Raw genomic sequence first — 23,408 nt, 5'->3', positions numbered from 1 at the left:
ACTGCGCGCATGAGTTTTCTGGGTTGTCCAAGATGGCGGACGTCGCATGAGTTTTCTGGGGTATCCAAGATGGCAGACAGTGCGCATGAGTTTTCTGGGGTATCCAAGATGGCGGACAGCGCATGAGTTTTCTGGGGTATCCAAGATGGCAGACAGTGTGCATGAGTTTTCTGGGGTATCCAAGATGGCGGACAGCGCATGAGTTTTCTGGGGTATCCAAGATGGCGGACTACGTGCATGAGTTTTCTGGGGTATCCAAGATGGCGGACAGTGCGCATGAGTTTTCTGGGGTATCCAAGATGGCGGACAGTGTGCATGAGTTTTCTGGAGTATCCAAGATGGCCGACAGTGCGCATGAGTTTTCTGCGGTTTCGAGTGTGCACGTTCGACAGGGCCACATGCGCGGGCCCCGCCCTCGACTGGCTTTTAACCGCCGTGGCTTCTTCTCTCTGGGGGAATCGCGTAGCTTTGCCGTAAGAATATTGTGATGTCAGACCTGGGAGAGAGACCCGGGTTCATATCCCCACTCAGACATTACACTCCCTGGGTGACTTTGGGGCAGGGCGACCTAGCAGGGATGTTTGGGGGATAAAACGGGGAGACAGAAAACTATCGCCTTGAATTCCTGGGGGGAAAAGGGTGGGATATAAAAGCAGCAATTAAAAAAAATTAAATGTATAAAAAAAATCCCCTTGGGGTCCATTCCAGCTCTATAATTATGCAAAATAAGGTGGCTTCCTCTCTTCTTCTGACCATGAGGACTGGAACCTTACTGCATTTTTAGGAGATTTGGTTGGGAGAAATAGCCTGTTCCTGTAACTGGGAGCATTGGTGTGTTACCGTATTTTTCGCTCCATAAGACGCACCTTACCGTAAGACGCACCTAGTTTTTAGAGGAGGAAAACAAGAAAAAAAATATTCTGAACGAAACAGTGGATGTGTGATTTTTGTGGTTCATGCTGTGGCCATGGACATGTGATCTGATGGTGAATTTGGGGTGACCCAATGCAAAAATCCTAAGGATCCATGTGGATCCGTGCTTTGTAACCACATTTTTGCACCATTGCAGCCACAGGAAACAGTGGGTGCAATAATTGTTTGGTGCAGGCTGTAGCCACAGACATGCAATGTGATCTGATGGTGAATTTGGGATGACCCAATGTAAAAATCCTGAGGATCCATGGGCTTTTACCTCCCCCCTCCCAGGCAGCCTCCTTTATCTCTAGTGTCCCTTATCTCTCTCCCCGATCGGCAAATGATCAGCAGCTTTGTTTCAACACCCACTTCCCTCTTTCAAAAAAATAAAAGCATGATCTGCTTTTTGCCCCTGGGCAATTTGGCTTCAGGGACCATGCATTTACTCCATAAGACGCACAGACATTTCCCCTTACTTTTTAGGAAGAAAAAAGTGTGTCTTATACGGTAGCTTATTAAATGTAAAAGGTAAAGGTAAAAGGACCCCTGACCATTAGGTCCAGTCGTGGCTGACTCTGGGGTTGCGGCGCTCATCTCGCTTTACTGGCCAAAGGAGCTGGCGTACAGCTCATGTGGCCAGCATGACTAAGCCGCTTCTGGCAAACCAGAGCCGCACACGGAAATGCCGTTTACCTTCCCGCCGGAGCGGTACCTATTTATCTACTTGCACTGGCATGCTTTCAGACTGCTAGGTTGGCAGGAGCAGGGACCGAGCAACGGGAGCTCACCCCGTCGCGGGGATTCGAACCACCGACCTTCTGATCGGCAAGCCCTAGGCTCTGTGGTTTAATCCACAGCGCCACCCGTGTCCCCTTATTAAATGTATAGACTATTAAATTTGGGGGGAGAGCGTTCTTTATTACAAGGTGGATCATGACAGTATAAAAACAAAGCAAATTTATGATGACGCTGTTTGATTGTGATATGATAGCACACGGGACTAATGAACCCTAATGAGCAGCAATAGCTACTGATAACATTATTAAATATCCAAAGGTTCATTGTTTAGCTATTCCAGCAGAGATGCATTTTGTCCCTCTGGGAAAAACAACCCGCCCTGATCTCTCTTCCCTCCGCCTCCGATTCTAGGTTATCTTTTCCCGGGTGGGGCGGGTGTGCAAGAACGACATGGGGGGGTCTCCCCGAGTCCTGGAGAAATACTGGACCTCCTTCCTCAAAGCTCGCCTCAACTGCTCCGTCCCTGGAGATTCCTTTTTCTACTTCGACGTCCTTCAGGCTGTGACGGACGTGACGCAGGTGAACGGCCGGCCGGCCATCTTCGGGGTCTTTGCCACCCAGTCCAACAGGTAATTGCTGCTGCAAAGCCTCGCCTTCCCCCAAACTTTGCAGAACCTGAGCTGCTAGCTGGTCTAGGTCCTTAAAATGGGCTTTGCCCAACCTGAGCGCTTGGCTCGAAGGGATCTTCTCTCTTTTGGCAAGAAGGAATTAAAGGGCCTTGCGTTGAGCTCAGGCAGTTAAAACAAGCCTTGCGGAAGCTGAGCTGTTATTTTGCATGAGTCTTGCCTCTTTTCTGGCAGCCTTAAAATAAGCTTTGCAGAACCTGAGCTGATCGTTGTTTTTACATAGGCTTCCTTGCTATTAGCCACCATTTGGTGGAAAGGAAGGGTACAAATGTGACAGGTGGTCAGTAAGTTTTGCTGAGCCGCTAGCTTGGGCAAATTTTGTCTTTCTTTTTTTATATATACATTTTTATTTAAAAAATTTAACATATTAATTCCAACATTCGTACAGCTTAACTTCTCATCTTATGCAATATTTTGGACTTCCATCACCGCCTCTGACGATTTTCCGTTCTTTGTCACTTATTATGCATTTCTTAATTTCCATATTACATTTGATTATCCTTAACTAATAATTCATCTTATTGTCTTTTTTGCAATATTTCAAATAATTCACCTTACAAAACTTCTTGCAAACCTACTAGCGTGATCTGTTCATCACAATTACCGTATTTTTCGCTCTATAAGACGCACCAGACCACAAGACGCACCTAGTTTTTGGAGGAGGAAAACAAGAAAACAATATTCTGAATCTCAGAAGCCAGAACAGCAAGAGGGATCGCTGCGCAGTGAAAGCTGTTCTGGCTTCTGAGATAGCTGCGCAGCCTGCATTCGCTCCATAAGACGCACACACATTTCCCTTTACTTTTTAGGAGGGAAAAAGTGAGTCTTATAGAGCAAAAAAAACCCGGTACTTTTCAAATAGTCCGTAAATTTACTCCAGTCTCTGAGAATCTCTGGTCCCGCAGGCTTCAAATCCTTCCTGTTAGCTTATCTAATTCTGCATAGTCCATAAGTTTCATCCTCCATTCTTCTTTCGTCGGTACCGAATCTCGTCTTTCTGGCAAGACCTGAGCTGCAGTTTTGCATCCTACCGGCTGTAACACACGACAAGATGAGGCTGCTTTGCTTCGGAGAGATATAGGGAGCTGCCTTAGACAGAGACGGACTGTTGGTTCATTTAGCTCAATATTGCCCACACTGACTGGCAGCAGCTGCCCCGGGGATGTTCCCAGGTTGCTCCTAGAGATTGAATTTGTGACTGTCTGCATGGCTGCTTTGCCACCAAGAGCTCTTCCTCCGAAAGATGACGTATGGTTTATGCATGCAACGACAGCAGCTAGTATCCTTTATGCATAAAAATGGAAGGAAGGAGAAATTTCCACCAAAGAAGAATGGATAATTAGAGAGATGAGCTATGCAGAATTGGCAAAGTTAACAGCCAAAATAAGAGAACCTAATGAGGATTCTTTGTGGAAGAATGGAAGATGTTTCTTTTTTTAATATTTAAAGAAACGTTATAGCATGATGAATTCACAAGCAGGATTCGAACTCTGAGCTAAAGAAGGAGTTAGAGAATAATAATAATAATAATAATAATAATAATAATAATAATAATAATATATTATTATTATTATTATTATTATTATTATTATTATTATTAATACCCCACTCATCTGGCTGGGTTTCCCCAGCCACTCTGGGCGGCTTCCAACTGAATACTAAAAACAATACAGCATCAGACATTAAAAACTTCCCTAAAACGTTATTGTTATTGTATTGTGGTTATGATAGAGAGAAGACAGGGTGAAGCAAGGGGGAGGAATTTTAAAAAAACAAACACCATGGAAAACGGGGTGGGAAGTCGACAAAACAAAAGAAATCATTATTGTGTGCATATGTGAAATTTTTGAAATGTAGTAAAATATAAGGGAGGGGGGAAGACGTCGCAAGTTGCTAGTCCTCACTGATTGCCCTGTTCTTGCTCTCTCCCCTGCATCCAGCATCACAGGCTCGGCTGTCTGCGCCTTCTACATGGATGAAATAGAGAGGGTCTTCAACGGCAAGTTCAAGGAGCAGAGGAACGTGGATGCGGCTTGGACCCCCATCCCAGAGGAGAAAGTACCACAGCCCAGGTAGGAAAGTCCCCTGCCCACCCGCCCACCCCCGGAACTGACCAACCAGGGGCAGAGAAGCTCTTTTTCCTTGTCAAGAGCAGCATTCCCTTAGGGGTTAATCTCTGTCAGGCCTCATGCCAGATGTGAGCAGGGTTTAAGCATATGCAGCGCTGGTGTGATGGCCTGGGACTCGGGTTCGGACTCGGAACCAGAGGAGTCTCAGTCCGCACCGGATCCTTTGCCTCAGGCAGCGTCTGAACCCAGTCTGGTGCTTGATTCTGAAGAGCCCCAGTCTGCACAGGTTCCCCTGCAACAAGGACCAGCTGGGCCGAGTCAGGGGCCTGATCCTGCCCTGGCTCCAGATGCGGGGATGACCTCATTGCCTCCAGCTGGGCCATCACTTACAGCTGCTCCACTGGGTCAGGAGAGGCTGAGGCGGCCCCTGGGTCTAGTCACCCACCAACGTCTCCCGAGCTGCAGAGACTGAGGTCTGAGAGAAGGAGAGACCTGAGTACTCGCAGGAGGAGTGCTCGCCTTCGGGCGAGACAGGGAGGTGAGTCGCCGGGGGATCAGGACCGGCCGTTACCCCGACAGAGATAAAAGGCTGCTGGACCCTGCCCCAGGTTGCGGGAGCAAGGTTGCTGTTTGCCGGAACCTGCCTGTGATCCTTTGCCTGACCTTGCCTGGTTTCTTGCCTTGGCCCTGTTGGACTGACTCCTCGCAGAACCCTTGGATTCAGGACTGGAGCTGGACCATGTTGCTCGGGGTGCAAAGATCCGCTCAGCGCCCCCCCCCCCCGGTTGCCCAGTCCCAGGCACGCAGGAGCGTGGAACCAGCTGCCCACCTCAGCGTCTCGCTGGCTCGGTCACCCCCGAACTCGCGGCACAGAGCCGCCTGCAGCAGAAGAGGCCGTCGCGGCACTCTGACCGACGACTGGGCTCTTCCCTGAACTCAACTCTCGGGCCCCGGACTCTTGGCCTGGCGCCCCCAAGAGCCCGGTGCCCGGGTGCCCCGCACCCCTAGCGCCTATGGGTAAGACGGCCCTGGTGAGAGCCAAAGGAGAGTGGTCACTCCCCCTTTCGCTCCTCTCTCCCTTTCTGCCTCTCCTCCTTTCTGAGAAACCCTGCTTTCATCTTTATTATTATTATTTTTTGTACTAACAAAAAGGTTTATTCATAAAGAACTGGGTGGCGCTGTGGGTTAAACCACAGAGCCTAGGACTTGCCGATCGGAAGGTCGGCGGTTCGAATCCCCGCGACGGGGTGAGCTCCCGTTGCTCGGTCCCTGCTCCTGCCAAAAGCATGTCAAAGTGCAAGTAGATAAATAGGTACCGCTCTGGCGGGAAGGTAAAGGGCGTTTCCGTGCGCTGCTCTGGTTGGCCAGAAGCGGCTTAGTCATGCTGGCCACATGACCTGGAAGCTGTACGCCGGCTCCCTCAGCCAATAAAGCGAGATGAGCGCCGAAACCCCAGAGTCGGCCACGACTGGACCTAATGGTCAGGGGTCCCTTTACCTTTACCTTACAATTCAACACCAATGTAGAAAAGTTATTGAAAATTATGCAAGCACAAATTAAGTAACTGGCTTCATTCTTCACTCTTCAGACACCAATGGTAGAATTGGGAATGATACCATTAAACTATATTTTCTTCTATAGCTTTAAGGATTAAAATAACAAGCAAAACAGACTCAATAGCTATTTCTACTCAGAAACACTCTGTAGAAGAGTAATATTGTCTCCTTTTAACATGATTCAACCCAGCTGTTTCCTTGATTTTGTCTTGGAGTGAATCTGCTCAGCATTATCCAGAACCAAGTTCATATATCATCAAATAATACAGGCTTCTGTCCTCACGTTCACCTGTTCATACAGCCACACCTGAATTCTGGACCTATTATGTAGGTGTCTGAAGATGAGGTTGATGGGCTGCACGATCACTTTCTGCACCTTCTGGCCTTGGCCGGTAGCTGGGCTGGGAACGACCCTGACAGGACGAGCCGACTTAGGCAGGACGGGGCAGCCAGCCGCCCTGCTTTCATCTTTAAAAATAACAGATCAGGTTTCTAGTCCCTAACATCTAGCTCCTGGCCGTGTCGTTCGGGGAAAAGGAGGCTTGAAAGCCTGCCGAAATTTGAGAATCGTAGAGCAGGGTGCAAATAAGGTTTTCTAGGGGCTGGGGGTTGAAATTATCCGGTGCCCTTGTAGAAATCTTTGCCGTTAAACTGTGGAACTCGCTGCTACAGGAGGCAGGCAGTGATGGCAGCCAAATTGGGCGGCTTTAAAAGAAGATTGGACAAATTCAGGGAGGAGAAGGCTACCGGTATGGCTACTAGCCTCCATGGCTATGGTCTGACTCCACGGTCGAAGCAGCAATTGCTTTTAAATACCAGTGGCTGGAAACCGCAGGAGGCGAGAGCGGTCTTGTGTTCGAATCCTGCCTTGCAGGTTTCCTCCCAAAAAGGCATCCTCTTGGCCACTGTGATAACAGGGTGCTGGACTCGAAGGGGCCTGATCCACCAAGCTGATGTCCTTAGCTGTTCAGAGTCGCAGAAGAAGCAGTAGCAATTCTTCACATTATTTGGGCAGAGCATGCAGAGTTTAGGTCACCTGGGCAGCAAACTTTAATTTTAAGGGGGGAAAGTAGTGCAGATTGTCATGCAATGCAGAGAGAGATTTCTCTCTGGTACACGTGGCCTTTTTTTCTTTTTTTTAAATTGAATTAGAGGAGCAGATGGCACCTGTTTTTGAAACTGCATCCTCAGCCGTCGCTAACCCACTCTTTTAAATAATTGTAAGCAGTGCTGTTCATTTTCTCGTTTACAGAACTTCATTACTAGGAGAATATATATAGTGGAACCTCGGGTTGCGAACGTGATCCGTGTGGGAAGCACGTTCGCAACCCGCAGCGCTGCATCTGCTCACACGCATGATGTGATTCAGAGCTTCTGCGCATGCACAAAGCGCAATTTAGTGCTTCTGCTCATGCACAAGCGCCAAAACCCGGAAGTAACCCATTCCGGTACTTCTGGGTTCGGCACATCCGTAACCTGAAAACTCGCAACCCGCAGCGTTCGCAACCCGAGGTATGACTGTATATATTCCCCCAAAGATCAGGGGTTTTTGTTAGTTTTTTTAAGCTGCATGGTTCAAATACAGTGGTACCTCAGGTTAAGAATTTAATTCGTTCCGGAGGTCTGTTCTTAACCTGAAACTGTTCTTAACCTGAAGCACCACTTTAGCTAATGGGGCCTCCTGCTGCTTCCATGCCGCCAGAGCACAATTTCTGTTCTCATCCTGAAGCAAAGTTCTTAACCCGAGGTACTATTTCTGGGTTAGCGGAGTCTGTAACCTGAAGCGTATGTAACCCGAGGTACCACTGTAAATAAATGTTCGGAAGGCAGAGAGTGTAAAGAAATCAGCCATGCCCAGAACTGAAAATGCACCATCAGCCTTGTCTCTCAAAATTTCAAATAGTCGTTGACACTCTCACACACATAAACATGCACAGAGGCCTGCACACACATCACAATTTAAAATAAAACAGCAAGATTCTAGTCCTCATTGTCCGAACATGTAGGCAGGGTATGTAGAAATCTTCCGTGTGCAGAAGCAGGAGTTGGGCTTGGAGGTTAGGTATGTGTGTGGTTCTTCAGTTTATCTGTTTTTTCCTACCACTCCCATCTAATCCTGGCTCCTGATCTCCCAATGCACTTCCCTTCCAGACCGGGCTGCTGTGCTGGTATCGGAAAAGCGTCGAGCTTCAAAACCTCCAACAGCTTCCCGGACGAGATGCTTGGATTCATCAAGTCCTTCCCTCTCCTTGATGAAGCTGTGCCCTCGGTCACGGAGCAGCCCTGGTTTACGAAGACCACCAGCAGGTAGATTTTTGCTAGTCATGGATAGTGCCAGGTTTGGGAGCTCATGTGCTGTTCTGCTGAATTTCCCCCTCTGTTCCTGGTATACTTTTGAATTCCTTTCTCTTGAGTTAGCTGTGTTTCCATTGTGGTTGGCTTTCCCCTCGATAGTAGCCATTTTGGGGGAAGCTTTGCAAGACCTGAGCTTTCCTTTTCTTGGAAGAGAACCTGCGCAGAACCTGAGCTGCTAGCTGAAGGGAAGAAGTTCACCTGAAAACAAGCCTTGCAGAACCTGGGCTGCTAGCGAGGGAGAAATCTCCCCTTGTGAACCAGCGCCTTTAAAATAAGCCTTGCAGAACCTGAGCTGCTAGCTAGGGGCTGGGTAAATTCTCATGCGAAACCTTCTTTTAAACGAAGAAGAGGAAGAAGAAGAAGAGTTTGGATTTGATATCCCGCCTTTCACTCTCCTTCAGGAGTCTCAAAGTGGCTAACATTCTCCTTTCCCTTCCTCCCCCACAACAAACACTCTGTGAGGTGAGTGGGGCTGAGAGACTTCAGAGAAGTGTGACTGGCCCAAGGTCACCCAGCAGCTGCATGTGGAGGAGCGGAGACCCGAACCCGGTTCCCCAGATTACAAGAGTACCGCTCTTAACCACTACACCACGCTGGCTCTCATCATACAACCTGAACCGCTAGCTTTTGAAAGCCTTGTCCCCTTTGCAAGTTCTTTAAACAAGCCTTGCAAAATCTACAAAGTGTGGCCTTTTCTCCTGGCTCCTTCCATTCCCCTCCCAGGTACAAGCTGACCCGTCTGGCTGTGGACACAACGGCTGGCCCCTTTCGAAATTACACAGTCCTCTTTCTGGGCTCAGAAGACGGTACGGTGCTGAAGGTCCTTTCCGCCACCACCGAGAATTCCACAGTCGAGACTTTGCTGCTGGAGGAGATCTCTGTCTACAACCCATCGCTGTGAGTCCTGCCACTCTGTTTCCATGCACGCTCTTTTATTTCGATCCTTTAATTTGGAGATATATGGGGCTGAACCTGAGGCCTTCAGCTTGCAGGATTGCAGCTCAGCCACTGTTTCCTTCCAGAGCGTTGACAGTTGGGATGGGGGCAGAATTTGGTTTGGTCTGCATTCTATTGCAAAATTTGATGCACATTTGAAAGCAAAATGCAAAACTTAAAGCAAAATCTAATGCAAATCTCAGTGTGAAGCGCCGATCTTAATGGGTTTTAATGCCTATTTAAATAGAGAAATGTGAAACTTAATGTGGAGTTGAATGCACATTTCAATGCAAAACTTAATGTGGAATTGAATGCACATTTCAGTGCAAAACGTAATGTGGAATTGAATGCACATTTCAATGCGAAATGTAATGTGAGTTGAATGCACATTTCAATGCAAAACGTAATGTGGAATTGAATGCACATCTCAATGCAAAACTTAATGTGGAATTGAATGCACATCTCAATGCAAAACTTAATGTGGAATTTAATGCACATTTCTGTTTGCTTGGTATATTAATGTGCATTTGCCTAATTCACAGCAATATGTGAGCTGTGGCACAGCTATCCTTTGAAATCCACGCTTCTCCGAATTTTGCAATAGAGTTTCGCCAACTCTGGAAAAAAATGCATACAAAACTGCTCAGCTTGGGGAAGAGGGTGCATTAAAATGTATTGGTCAGTGAAAAAAAATAAAGAAAACCCACACATTACAGTGGGGGGCGGGGCGGAACTGAATTGCAAAAAAAACCTGTCTGTTGCACCGTGCACTAACTAAACCACTGATGTTTCTTGTGAGGACTTTTGGAAGAGAAAAATTGTAGCAAACTGAACTTAAAAACTAGGAAACAATGAGAAATGTGAGAGCGACTGAAAGGGACAGCAATCTGTCCACCTCCAAGTTTTTTTGTCCTACTACATCAGGTCCAGCAGGTTTTTGTTGTGCTTCTCAGAAGCCAGCTGGACCTGTTTGACCAAGACATCAGTGGAGGGGAAAATAATAACCTGGGCATGTCCCAGCAAATGGTAGCTTTCATCGCATGACTTTCAAGTCTTTCTCTTAAAAAATATTTTTAAAAGCCCAAGCCTGGCAGAACCTCCCCTCCTCCTGCAAGATCAACTCTGCCCTTCCCCTCCCACACTATCTTTTCAATTAGGCTCCTTCTTCTCGCAGCAGGAACCTGTTTTATTTTGAATTTGAAACCTTCTCCCCCAGCCTTACTAACCACATTTGCAGGTGTTCCAGCGTGGGGAAATTTACTGCATCTGAGGAGGTGTAAAAGGTCTCTTTCGGCTTCCCGTCTCAGCAAAGGGGCATGGAGGGTGGGTTTTGGGGGGGGGGGATGTTACCCCCAACGATTCCAAACAGACACACACATGTATTATGCAAACTCTCCTTAATTCTGCTGTTTTTAGCCTTCTAAATATTATCGGCAGGAGCCACCGAGGCAAAAATAGAACAGCTAGTTTAATTGGCAATAACATCCTTACCTTATCGGAGCTTGGAGGGGGGGCGCGTTCTGTCTTAGCATTTTTAATTTCTTTGCGCTTCAAGTTTTGAGAGGCGAGCCGTTTCCTACCCCCCTTCTGCGCAACTTCCTGTCGCCATTTCCTTATCTCCCTGGGGTGCCCCCTGCCCACCCATTCGCTGACCCCACTCACCCGACCCCCACATTCCCTGAATTTTCTGCAACCGCAGCTAAAATGCCTAATAAAACATGACCATTTCCTCTTATGTGGCAAACTCTACAGACCCTAACCCAGCGGATCTCCACCTGTGGGTCCCCAGATGTTGTTGGACTACAACTCCCATCATCCCTGAGCTCTGGCCTTGCTAGCTAGGGGTGATGGGAGTTGTAGTTCAACAACATCTGGGGACCCACAGGTTGAGAAAGGCTGTGGGCCTAACCCAAACCCCCCAAACTCGGCCCTCCAGATGTCTTGGGAAATTTCCCGTAGGGACATCTGGTAGAGAGATGGACTGAGAATCACATAACACAGGTTTGGGAACTTCATGGTCAGGGAAAAAACAATGTTGTCCAGGGCTGTAAAACTGCGGAGAGAATAATTGGGTGCACTCTTCCCTCCTTGGATCAAATCTATGCTTCCAGGTGCCATAAGAAAGCTGCAGAGATACTGCAGGATAGTGCGCACCCCGGAAATGATCTCTTTCAGCTTCTGCCTTCTGGAAGAAAGTACAGGGTAATAAAGACTAGGACTAGCCGTCTGAGAAACAGTTTTTATCCAAATGCAATTTTGGTTTTAAACGCAGTGTAAGGTAGTCTGTATGGGAGTATATTGTATTTAATTAGGGGGTATCAGAGTTTTTAGGGGGCTAACCAGGCTGGGATAGCTGGGATAGCAGGCTTGTTGGTTTTTGAATGTCTGATGTAGATTTTTTCAATTTTGTTGTTCTGTATGGGACAATAACAATAAAGATTATTGTATCAAACTGTGCAGTTGGAAGGGACCCCGGGGTCATCCAGCCCAACCCGCTGCAATGCTTGATTGGATTTCTATAATCTTGCGTTTCTTTGGTGTTCTCTTCCCTTCTCCGCCCCCATCCCAGGTGTAGTGTCAGGAGGGAAGACCGGCGCGTCCTGGGGCTCAAAATTGACAAAGCCAACCACGCCGTTTACGTGGCCTTCTCTGGGTGCGTGGTGCGAGTCCCTCTCAGTCGCTGCGCTGCCTACAGTGCCTGCCGCAGGTTAGTGGGATAACCTAATTTTGCTGCTTTCTGCCTCTTCCTTCTTTCCTAACTCTGCCCGTCTACACTGACTGGCCACAACTCGCTAAGCGATTGGCTCCTTACCTCTCTCGCCCTGATCGGGCCACAGTGATCCATGTGACGCTCACCTCCAGACTGCATTATTGTAACTCGCTCTACGCGGGGCTGCCCTTGAAGCTGACCCAGAAACTCCAGCGGGTGCAGAATGTCGCGGCGAGACTCCTTACGAGGTCCCTGCCATGGGATCACATTCATTCAGTGCTTTACCAACTGCACTGGCTCCCGGTGGAGTACAGGATCAGGTTTAAGGTGCTGGTTTTAACCTTTAAAGCCCTATACAGCCTAAGACCCTCGTACCTACGGGACTGCCTCTCCTGGGATGTCCCACGGAGGACCTTATGGTCTTCAAACAAAAACATCTTGGAGGTCCCAGGCCACAGGGAGGTTAGGCTGGCCTCAACCAGAGTCAGGGCTTTTTTGGCCGTGGCCCCAACTTGGTGGAACGCTCTGTCCCAAGAGACTAGGGCCCTGTGGGACTAGACATCTTTCCGCAGGGCCTGCAAGATGGAGCTGTTTCACCAGGCCTTTGGCCAAGGCACAGTCTGACCCCCTCCTTTGGCAATTCTTCACAGAACTCTAGCCCAATGGTTGCCATCAATTTGATTCTGAATTGATTTTAGAATGAATTGATTTTAGAATGCTGTGTTATTTTTACTGTTGTTAGCCACTCTAAGCCCGGCTTCGTCTGGGGAGGGCAGGATATAAGTAAAAAATTATTATTATTATTATTATTATTATTATTATTATTATTATTATTATTATTATTTTATTATTATTATTATTATTTTATTATTAATTATTATTATTATTATTATTATTATTATTATTATTTATTATACAATAGAGGACACTTTCTCCCAGCCCCATACCTGCAGATTGAACCTGGGGCCTCTCCTCGCCCCCAACAAAGCAGGTGTTCTTCCTAAAAATAAAGCCAAGTTTCCGGTCCTCATGATTCCAAGTGATGGGCTCATTTGAAACAGGAGCCTTGGGAGGTCTCTTATACCAAATCAGCCTGTTTGTCTGTATGCTACCCGGCTCTCCAAGGCTTCCTAAGAACCTAGGAAGAACCAGCCAAAGGGGGGAGGCCGATTAGTCCAGCGTCCCTCTCTGGTGTAGTTTTGGTTGTTTCTAAAGTTTTAGGGAGTCTTTGCAGGCTTTTTTTCCTTGCTTTTTTTTTTTGCATGGGAGTTGACTGCGGTTATCATTGGCAATCATCTTTAATGATTTCTGTGCAATCTTAACAAGCGAAACTAAATTATATTATGTAAGCTTTCAGAATATTTAGAATTAGCCAAATTGGCAGATATAATAAGACGAAAACCGAAAAAGGAATGGGAGTGCCTAAATGAATACCTTAAAAGCCAAGGTTCGAGGACAGAAATCTGGCTGAGTCTGGAATAACCTGGTGAAGTGAAAGGATAAGAAAGAGGGATTTATATCTAGATGTTAGGATAGAGATGATCCGGAAAACAGGAAGACGCAATGAGAGGTAAAGGACGGATTGGTGAAAGTCAATGTTTGTTTTTCTTTTTAGTGTTTATATTATTAATTTGTAAGATTTGGATTTGTGTGGGTTTTTTAGAATGTTTGTTTTTGTGTTTTGTGTATTGTTAATTTTCGTTATTTTTGTTGTTGTTGCTGTGTGGAAAATACTAATATATATATATTCCGCACAGCAGCAACAACAAAAATAATGAATATATATATATGTGTGTGTGTGTGTGTGTGTGTGTGTGTGTGTGTGTGTGTGTGATATAAATTCAACCAAAATGTCTTTTAATTCCCAAGGATGCTGCAATTTTTTTCAGCACCCCTCCTTTTTGGAATTTGATAGCTGAAACATTCGACACGCTGCGACAGGGCAACAGAGGCTGTGTGTGTGTGTTTGTAAGGTCCTTACAAGGGGCTGCCTATGGCCCCCTGATTCACCTTGCATGACCCGTCCCACCCAGCCCCTCCTGCCCCGAACAGGTGTGGGCTGCCGGACCTCGCCGCTTCCAGGAAATGCCGCTCGCCGTGATATTCTGGCCGCAGCTGCCCTCTTCCTTTAATGGTCAACTGAGCCAGCTGCAATCTCGCTCTCCTAAAGGCCACGTCCCCCTTTCTAAATCCCAGCGTGGCAGGGACCCAAAGATCTCTAGGGGCGGAGAAGGAGGGAGAGAAGCAGCCTCTGCGCCAACAGAGGGCGGCATCCTGGCTCGCCTTCCCAGCAGCTCTGCAGAAATCGGGGCAGGGAAGCGGTGACTAGTGGCTAGAGCAAAACGAAAGCTGGCATGTGTGTGTGTTTGTTGCATTCATATCCCACTTCCCCTGCACAAACACACTAATAATAATAATAATAATAATAATAATAATAATAATAATAATAATAATTTATTTATACCCCGCCCATCTGGCTGGGCTTCCCCAGCCACTCTGGGCGGCTTCCAACCAAATATTAAAATACAGTAATGCATCAAACATTAAAAGCTTCCCTAAACAGGGCTGCCTTCAGATGTCTTCTAAAAGTTTGGTAGTTATTTTTCTCTTTGACAACTGCTGGGAACGCGTTCCACAAGGCAGGCGCCACCACCCAGGAGGCCCTCTGCCTGGTTCCCTGGGAACCGCCAGAAGGCCCTCGGCGCTTGACCTCAGTGTCTGGGCTGAACGATGGGGGTGGAGATGCTCCTTCAGGTATATAGGACCAAGGCCGTTTAGGGCTTTAAAGGCCAGCACCAACACTTCGAATTGTGCTCGGAAACGTACTGGGAGCCAATGCAGATCTCTCAGGACAAGTGTTATATGGTCTCAGCTGCCGCTCCCAGTCACCAGTCTAGCTGCCGCATTCTGGATTAGTTGTAGTTTCCAAGTCACCTTCAAAGGTAGCCCCACGTAGAGCGCATTGCAGTAGTCCAAGCAGGAGATAACCAGAGCATGTGTCACTCTGGCAAGACAGTCTGCTGGCAGGAAGGGTCTCATCCTGCGTACCAGATGGAGCTGGTAGACAGCTGCCCTGGACACAGAATTGACCTGCGCCTCCATGTAGAGCTGTGAGTCCAAAATGGCTCCCAGGCTGCGCACCTGGTCCTTCAGGGGCACAGTTACCCCATTCAGGACCAGGGAGTCCCCCACACCTGCCCGCCTCCTGTCCCCAAAAACAACAACAACAACAATAATATTTTTTTATTTGTACCCCGCCCATCTGGCTGGGTTTCCCCAGCCACTCTGGGCGGCTTCCAACAAAGACCAAAAATACACTAAAAAGAAAGAACTAAAGGTGTCGCACGTGGTTCTCCTTGCTCCTCGTTTAATCCGTACAACAACCCAGCGAGGTAGGCTAGGCTGAGAGAGGCGGTGTGCAGCCCAGGGCCACAACCAGTGAGCTTCAGGGCCAAGCGGGGAATTGAATCTGGATCTCCAAGTCTGGCACTAGCCACTATACTACGCCGGCTCTCAGCGATGTCTCTTGTGGCACCCCCTCTAAAAAAAAGCTGTATATATGCATTCATATGGGTTGTTTTGTTTTGTCCTTTGGAACAAAGGCATTGGGTTTCCCAACAAGCTGGGAATAGTTGGAGTGGTCCCTACTTGCTAATCAATAGTCAATAGTCACAAAAACTAATCCATTCAGAAGTATGTGTTCTGACAGGGATTACAAGCTCAAATAGAGATTACAAACTCTTTATGTGGAACTGGCGAAGTTGAAGGAGAAGATTAGGAATCGACCCGACGAACGATTTCAAAGGGACTGGAGCAAATTTATAAATTATTTGAAAGAAAGTTGTAAACACCTAAAAACGTTTGTAGCATTAACACGAAATGTTATGTAATGTGGGAAGAAGGAGCTAATTTACAAATGAAAGGGTGATTGTTAAATGGTTATATATGGTAAAGAAATGATTATAGAAATGTGACAAATTATGTTAAAATAGTAGGAAAGTCAGAAAGAGTGATGGAAGGAAGTCATTGCTCAATTTGGAGTAGTGATGTAAGCTTGGGATGTGTATTATAAAATGAAATGAAACATGGAAAATGCAATAAAAATCATGATTAAAAAAAATAGAGATTACAAACTCTAACAGAGATTGGAAGCTCAAATTCATCAAGATATGTATAATACAGTAATTTGTTACAGAATTAGAAATAAGAGTTTATGAGTAGAGATAAGTTCATGTTAGTCCATAGATTCGACGTGGAGGTCTCTTAGTTTTAATCATTGACCAGAAGTCAATTATGGATCAGAAACCAGGACAGGGCCCTGTTTCGATGAATAAACCTCCCTCAGCTGGAAGTATCAAATATTACACGAAAATACATTTAAATTCTAAATTATCATAAATTATAAAACAGTCATAAATTATGAAACGGTGTTATATAACATTTGGTTCCTTACCTAATTTTTAAAGGGTCGTGTAAGTTTGAAGACTTTCAGATAAATATATCCTGTTATTTTCTACATAAAGTAAAGTAAATCCTTTATTAGGCATAGCAAACCACACATTATCAAATAAACACCGTATACACACTGTGCAAAATACGAATTCAGCATAACAAGGTTTGTCCCAGTCAGATCTTTAACTCCAAAGAAAATCAATTTGCGTAAATAATACAATATAACACTACCACATCACCAATCAATTAAGAACCACTAAATCTCTTTATAATGGCCCAGTCTTTCTACATGAACAGCACTCAAAAATTCAGCCACTATTATTTTCTACGTTTCTCAGGTGTAACAACTGAAAATGATCAGTATTAATAATAATTGCATGGTGTGTGTTTTTCTTGGTCTATTTAATAACAAGAACTCCAACTTATTTAAGGGGAGGGTCGGCAGAAGCCTTTGGCCTTCCCACTTTCCAAGCGAACACGTTTATTTTCTTCTCCGTTTGCAGGAGCTGCCTGGGATCCCGCGATCCGTACTGCGTTTGGCTGAGCCCGGGGGCCTGCGTTGCGTTCAGCAGCAAGATCAGGTGAGGTGGTTTGGGGGGCGGCCATCCCTGTTCTTACGAAGCAGGTGGGCAAGGACCTTTGGCTCCCCAAAAGTTTTCCCTGAATTGCCCTGTTTTTTCTCTCTTTTTCTGCCACCCCTCTTCCTCTCTCTCCTCCTCCTTTTCTAACACCTCCCTTTTCTTACTCTTCCCGATACCCCTTTCCTTCCTTCCTTCCTTCCTTCCTTCCTTCCTTCCTTCCTTCCTTCCTTCCTTTCCTCACTCTTTCTGACACCGCTTTTCCTTTTGTTTTGTTTTTGTTTCCATTTTATTAATTTATTAACATTCTTACGTTACATATTGCATACATTGTCATATTACATTTCAGGGCTTATTATAATATGATTTCCAACGTGTATACAAAGTTTATATACAAAATTTATATACCTAAAGAAAGAAGGAAAAAGGAAAAAAACAAAGACAAAAAGCTATTCCAAAATCATATATTTCCTTTTTTTATTTTGTTTTGTTTTGTTTCGATTTTATCTATTTATTAACATTCTTACGTTACATATTGCATACGTTGTCGTATTACATTACAGTGCTCATTATAATATAATTTCCAACATGTATACAAAGTTTATATACAAAATTTATATACCTAAAGAAAGAAAGAAAAAGACAAAAAAGACAAAAAGCTATTCCAACATCATGTATGTACCAACACTACGGACTTCCTGTCACCCGTTGTATATTCCTTTTTTACAAATGAATGTACTGTTATTATTGTATATTTCTTTACATTTCGTCTAATACATTCCCATATCAATATGTACCCTTAATCTTCTTTCTCAATTTCTCTCCAACGTCAATCGGATGCTAGCATAGATAGCGAACCTTTACTGTATTTTTGAACATATATCTACCCCTCTGACACCGCTTTTCCTTTTGCTGCTTCTTTTTCTAACATCCTGTTTTCTCATTCTTTCTTTGGCTTCCGACTCCCTCTTCCCTCTTTCTTACACCGCCTGCAACCTTCTGCCCTCCAGATATTTTGAACTACGTCTCCCATCAGCCTTAGCAAGCATGGCCAGCGGTCAGGGATGATGATGGGAGTTGTAGTTCGCCCACATAGGGAGGGGCGACAGTTCCTCACACCTGCTTCCAGAGATCTTTTCTTCTTCTTCAGTGTGGTATCTGCTAGACTTTGGAACTCCCTGCCCATGGACGCCAGGCAACTGCCTTCACTCCATTGTTTTCAGCGCCTACTAAAAACTTCTGATTTAGCACAACCTATTTAGATATGTCAGGACCGCGCATTTTAATACGTAATTTCGTTTTACGATGTACATTTCAACTACTGGTTACATTTATAATTTGCTTTTGGGTGAACTTGTTTCTGACTCTTTATCAATCATCTTAATGAATATTTTATGATCGTCTTAATGTATATTTCATATTTTGTGCAAGCCGCTTAGAAGTTTTAACGATTCAGTGGCCTTATACATTCTGTTAAATAAATAAGGGCTGTAAAAGCATCTTATTTCTCTCAATTGAACCAAACTCCTCCTGAAGAGATTCTCTTCCAGCTGACAGATGCATTTTCTTAAGGTTTTTTTTTTAATACTATATATCCTTTCGCTTTTTCCCCCTCCTGCATTTAATGATTTCCTATCTCGGTAGCTGATGTACATGCAAGTTTGCTGTTCCCTCTGCTGCGAACCATTTTGAATGCACACTTGGGGAAGCAGGCTACATAAAGATTTATTTAACAGATAAAGCCAAATTCCTTCTCACTTCTTCTACCCCACTTTTGGATCTGATGGTGCTTCCTAGAACCCCCAAGACACCCCCTGCCCGGTCAGTTTGAGCATCCTCAACTGTCTCTGCCCCAGCGTCCTTTCTGCATCACCATGAGGACTAGAAACCTGACTTTCTGTTGCTTGGAAACAATGAACCAAAGGGGCCTTTGGGTCACCGAAGGACTTGGCTGATTTTGCGAAGAGCTTCGTTTTGCCCCTCACCCTGAATCCCAGTACGTTTCCAAGCACAATTCAAAGTGCTGGTGTTGACCTTTAGAATCCAAAACGGCCTCGGCCCAATATACCTGAAGGAGCGTCTCCAACCCCATCGTTCTGCCCGGACGCTGAGGTCCAGCGCCGAGGGCCTTCTGGCGGTTCCCTCATTGCGAGAAGCAAAGCTACAGGGAACCAGGCAGAGGGCCTTCTCGGTGGTGGCGCCCTCCCTGTGGAACGCCCTCCCCCCAGATGTCAAAGCGATAAACAACTACCTGACATTCAGAAGACATCTTAAGGTTCAGGGAAGCTTTTAATGTTTAATAGATTATTGTATTTTTGGTTTCTATGGAAGCCGCCCAGAGTGGCTGGGGAAACCCAACCAGATGGGCGGGGTACAAATAATAAATTATTATTATTATTATTATTATTATTATTATTATTATTATTATTTTCCCATCCCTCCTCCCTCTCCGCAAACCCCCAGCCCCCCACAATGCTCCATTTTCTAAATATTCTCCTTGACCCACAGCCATCCCATGCCAGCGTGTTTCCTCAAACATCTCTGACTGGCGAAGGAAGGGAACAGGAGGGTGAATTGTCTGGCTCTTTGGGGGCTCGTAACTTGTCGGGTTCTGCTTTCTTTAATTTCCCACCTCGTTGTTTTTTTTCCTGAGTGCCAGCCAATTGATTAATTAGTGGAGGATTTAATCAAGCCGGCAAGCTCCGTTTTAATGAGATTTCTCTCTTCCACCCTTGTCGCTCCCCCTCCGTCCACAGAGGCGGCTTTGAGCAAGACGTCGAAGGCTCCGTCAAGTACGTGGGGAACTGCCAAGGTGAGAGTCTTCTGGGGGCTAGGGGGTCTTTTGCACAGCCCGACCGGCCAGGAAGCCACATTGCTGTTTTCGCACGGAGGACCGGCGCTTGCTCTGAGTTCCGATCCTGCTATAAAAGTCACTGAGCCGAACGAAAATGGCTGGGCGTGTGTCCTTTTCCTGTTGCTGGCGCACAGAAACATTGGCTCCGTTGGCGGGCGTCTGAAAAGCTGTTTTGTGTAGGAAATAACGGCTCGTCCCCTAAAGAGGGTTTTTCTCCCTTTTTGCCTTGAGTTGGCCGCACTCCAGATTTCTCCACTGACCCCATTGAGTCCCTCATGGAACTCCAAGACGTTGACCACCGAGTCAGCTTGTTTTTGACGCTCCAGTGAAATGCCTCTCTGGCCCTTTTCACCAGCTAATTCCCGAGGGCCACATCCGCTTCCAAGCAACTGTCCCGAGGGCCACATTCTGGGGCGGACGGGTCCGTAGGCAAAAAGTGGTTTCACAGCGGACTCGTTTCTTGGCGAGAGGCACTGTCTTGGGTTCGAGGGCAGAGAAGACACCCGGGGCGCGAATTAGGGGCCATGAGTAGTCTGAGGAGGCTTCCAAGGGCCAGATGGAGAGACGTGGAGGGCCAGGGCTGATGTCTCCACCCGCAAGCAAATGGCTTCTTCCTTTCCAGATTGTCCCATGCTTAGCTGCCTAGGAGACCCTGTTCCTCTGCCTTTTCCCCCGACCCAGTCTCTTGTCTCCCCCTTCGCTTTTTAGATGTCGTAACGGCCCCCGGGAGCCGCGATGGCACCAGCGACTCTGCATATGGTCAGTACGTCCATCTCCCCTCCCTCCCTCCTTCCCCAAGCTCATTGTTCTTCCTACCCCTCCAGTCTCCTTCCGCTGCTTATTCCGCCCCCCAAAAACCTGATCATCTGCCGCCCCACGCTCTAGCAATGGCGTATAGGTCAGCCTTGTCAACACTCAAAAGCCTGTCTCGGCCATTGAGGTTCAAATGGGGGAAGGCCGCCATATTGGATGGGACTATCATGGCGGTTCAACATTGGATTTGTTGGGTTAGAGCCAGCTCAGCTCTGCTCCTAGTGGAGGCGTTGAAATTAATAGGCCTGCGTTAGCCATGTCTATGTCAATTTCAACGCGTCTGCCCTAAGCAGGACCAAGCCATTGGATCTTGGGATCCTCCGCGTTGACGTCCAATTGGAGGCGCCATCTTGAGAGGATCCAGTCAGCTTCCAGTGATTTTTTTAAGCAAAAAGGCTACTGGTGTGTGAACTGATGACAGGATGTTCCTATTTTCTCCATCGCGAGGGTCTCAAAAGACCCCTTGGGACAAAGCCGCCTCCGTCCAAGGCCTTTCCCGGTTGCCATGGTTACCAGCCTCTTGTTGCTTAGGCCCAAGATGGCTGCCGGCCAAGTCCATTGAAGGTTTATTCTGAAACAGGGGCAAACTCTTTCCTCAAAAGCAACAGGAGGAGGAGGAAGAGCAGAACCCCACACCCTCCGCTTCTGTTGTCTGGGGAATGCGGGAATTCCCACAAACTGGTTTTCAAAACTAACAAGGGACAAATCACTGCTCACTTCCTGTCACATCAAGCGCCATTTCCTCATCCATCCCACCAACATCCCACTCCCATCATTTACTGCAGAGGTGGGCGGCGGAAGGTCTTGTTACGGTTAACCAACCCCCTGCCGTTCTCTTTGTACGCTTTCCAGAGGCTGTGTATAAAACCCACTCTCCCCTTTATGGCTTTTGAGAGGGATGGTCTCCGTGCGAACCAAGAAACCTTTCCTTTTTTTTATGTGCGTGTGTCATTCTCCCGGGGCAGAATTTGACCCTCCCTTAACAAACGCAGCTGCGGTTTTTATGTCGAGCCCGAAGGGTTGAAATTGAACCAACTCCGGGCCACGTTCCCACTGTGCCATTTAAAGCTCTATAACACAACTTTGAACTGTCATGGCTTCTCCCAAAGGATTCTGGGAATGGGTCATTCGATACGGGTGCCAAGACGCCTATTTGCCCTCGCAGAGCTACGGTTCCCAAGGTTCCCCATGAAGAGGGATTGGCCATTAAACCACTTTGAGAATTGTAGTTCTGGGAGGGGAATACGGGGGAGGGTGTTCCTTCTTCCACCTCTCAGCACCCTAAACAAACTACAGTTCCCATAATTCTTTGGGTGGGGAGCCATGACCGTTCAAAGCGAAATGCATGGTGGAAACGTGGCTTCTGTTTATTTGATGAGGGAGCAAGTTCTGCAGCTTCAGCCATGGTCCTCCTAGATCTTCAGCCATGGTCCTCTCAATAATCCCAGGCCTGAGGGGAGACCAATAGGAACTTGATCTCCACAGGCTCCCTCTACTCTAAGCGAAGGGTTTTTCCGGAGGGGTAAAAGATGCCAGAGTCAAGGATGGAACAAGGATGGAACGGATACAGGAAGCCTCTAAATATCTCCCCTCAATCCTTTCCTCGTCACTTACGTAACTTAAAATCGGATGGGTTGGTGATGTCACCTAAGTGCCCCATATCTCAGAACCTTTTAAAAAAGCGTATTTTCCCCTCTTATCTCATATTTGAGCTTGTAGGGTAGAAAAGACCTTTTCATACACACACAAGCACATCTTCTAGTTAAATAAGTAAGTCCAGGGCATACAAAACCCAGGTGTCTGGGGAATACCAGACCCAGGCATCCGGGGTGTGAGGAACCCAGACAACTGGGTAATACGGGACCCTGGTGTCCGGGAGGGGTGAGGAACCCAGACACCTGGGGAATACGGGACCCAGGTGTCCGGGGGGGGGGTGAGGAACCCAGACAACTGGGGAATATGGGACCCAGGTGTCCGGGGGGGGGTGAGGAACTCAAACACCTGGGAATATGGGACCCAGGCGTCCGGGGGGGGTAAGGAACTCAGACGCCTGGGGAATACAGGACCCAGGCGTCCGGGGGGGGGTGAAGAACCCAGACACCTGGGGAATACGGGACCCAGGCATCCGGGCTGTGCAGAACCCAGGCGTCCTGGCATGCCGACAAGCACACACTCCAGAGCTTAGATGGGGCGAGCAGCTCTGGCAATGACGCTCTCTGCGCAGGCAATCATCTCCCCGCAGGAGGCCCTGCTTCCCTGCCCTCCCCACCTCACCCCCTGAGTCCAGCTCCCCCAAGCAAGAGAGCTCCAGAGCCAATCTGACGCCTGGAAGGAAATTAAAACCAAAGCGACTCCATTAATTACCCAGCAGGGGAGAAATCTCTTGATTTAATGGGTGGGGGGAGGAAGGAGCGGGAAGAAGGAGGAACAGGAGGCTGTTGTGTTCTGTGAGCATCTTTTGCGGGGGGAGGAGGGCAAAATTTGGGGGTGCGCACATATTTCCTGGCCCCTCTCAAGCCTCCCCTTTCTCCTGACCTGAGACGGGTCCTTCTCCGGGCTCGTCTTCGATCTCAGTCCTACTCAGAGTAGACCCATTGATATGCAACAGACACGGTTGATTTAGGTCTGCTCTGAGTAGGGCTCCAGGGTCAGCTGAAGGTGATTTTTTAGGGGGGGGTCTTCTGGAGCAACAGGCCTCCCCCTCCTCCCCTTCTCCGCTTCTTATCCCTGTCTCGCTGCAAATCTT

General features: G+C 47.1%; 1 protein-coding gene and 1 pseudogene across 2 annotated transcripts in view; one reads left to right on the top strand and one right to left on the bottom strand.

The window, feature by feature from the left end:
* Positions 1 to 23,408, top strand: part of SEMA6C (semaphorin 6C) — a 129,092-nt gene that overhangs the window by 82,297 nt on the left and 23,387 nt on the right. For both annotated transcript variants that reach the window (XM_053370126.1, XM_053370127.1), the window contains exons 10-17: positions 2,065 to 2,282; positions 4,280 to 4,411; positions 8,116 to 8,271; positions 9,043 to 9,216; positions 11,825 to 11,962; positions 16,921 to 16,998; positions 19,752 to 19,807; positions 20,558 to 20,608. In XM_053370126.1, coding sequence (XP_053226101.1) covers positions 2,065 to 2,282; positions 4,280 to 4,411; positions 8,116 to 8,271; positions 9,043 to 9,216; positions 11,825 to 11,962; positions 16,921 to 16,998; positions 19,752 to 19,807; positions 20,558 to 20,608 — 1,003 coding nt within the window. The remainder of the gene's footprint in view (positions 1 to 2,064; positions 2,283 to 4,279; positions 4,412 to 8,115; positions 8,272 to 9,042; positions 9,217 to 11,824; positions 11,963 to 16,920; positions 16,999 to 19,751; positions 19,808 to 20,557; positions 20,609 to 23,408) is intronic.
* LOC128403764 (small nuclear ribonucleoprotein E-like) lies at positions 6,042 to 6,733 on the bottom strand (annotated as a pseudogene).

This window comes from Podarcis raffonei, chromosome 16 (assembly GCF_027172205.1).
Source record: "Podarcis raffonei isolate rPodRaf1 chromosome 16, rPodRaf1.pri, whole genome shotgun sequence".
NCBI lineage: Eukaryota > Metazoa > Chordata > Lepidosauria > Squamata > Lacertidae > Podarcis > Podarcis raffonei.
This window is presented reverse-complemented; position numbering and strand designations above follow the sequence as displayed.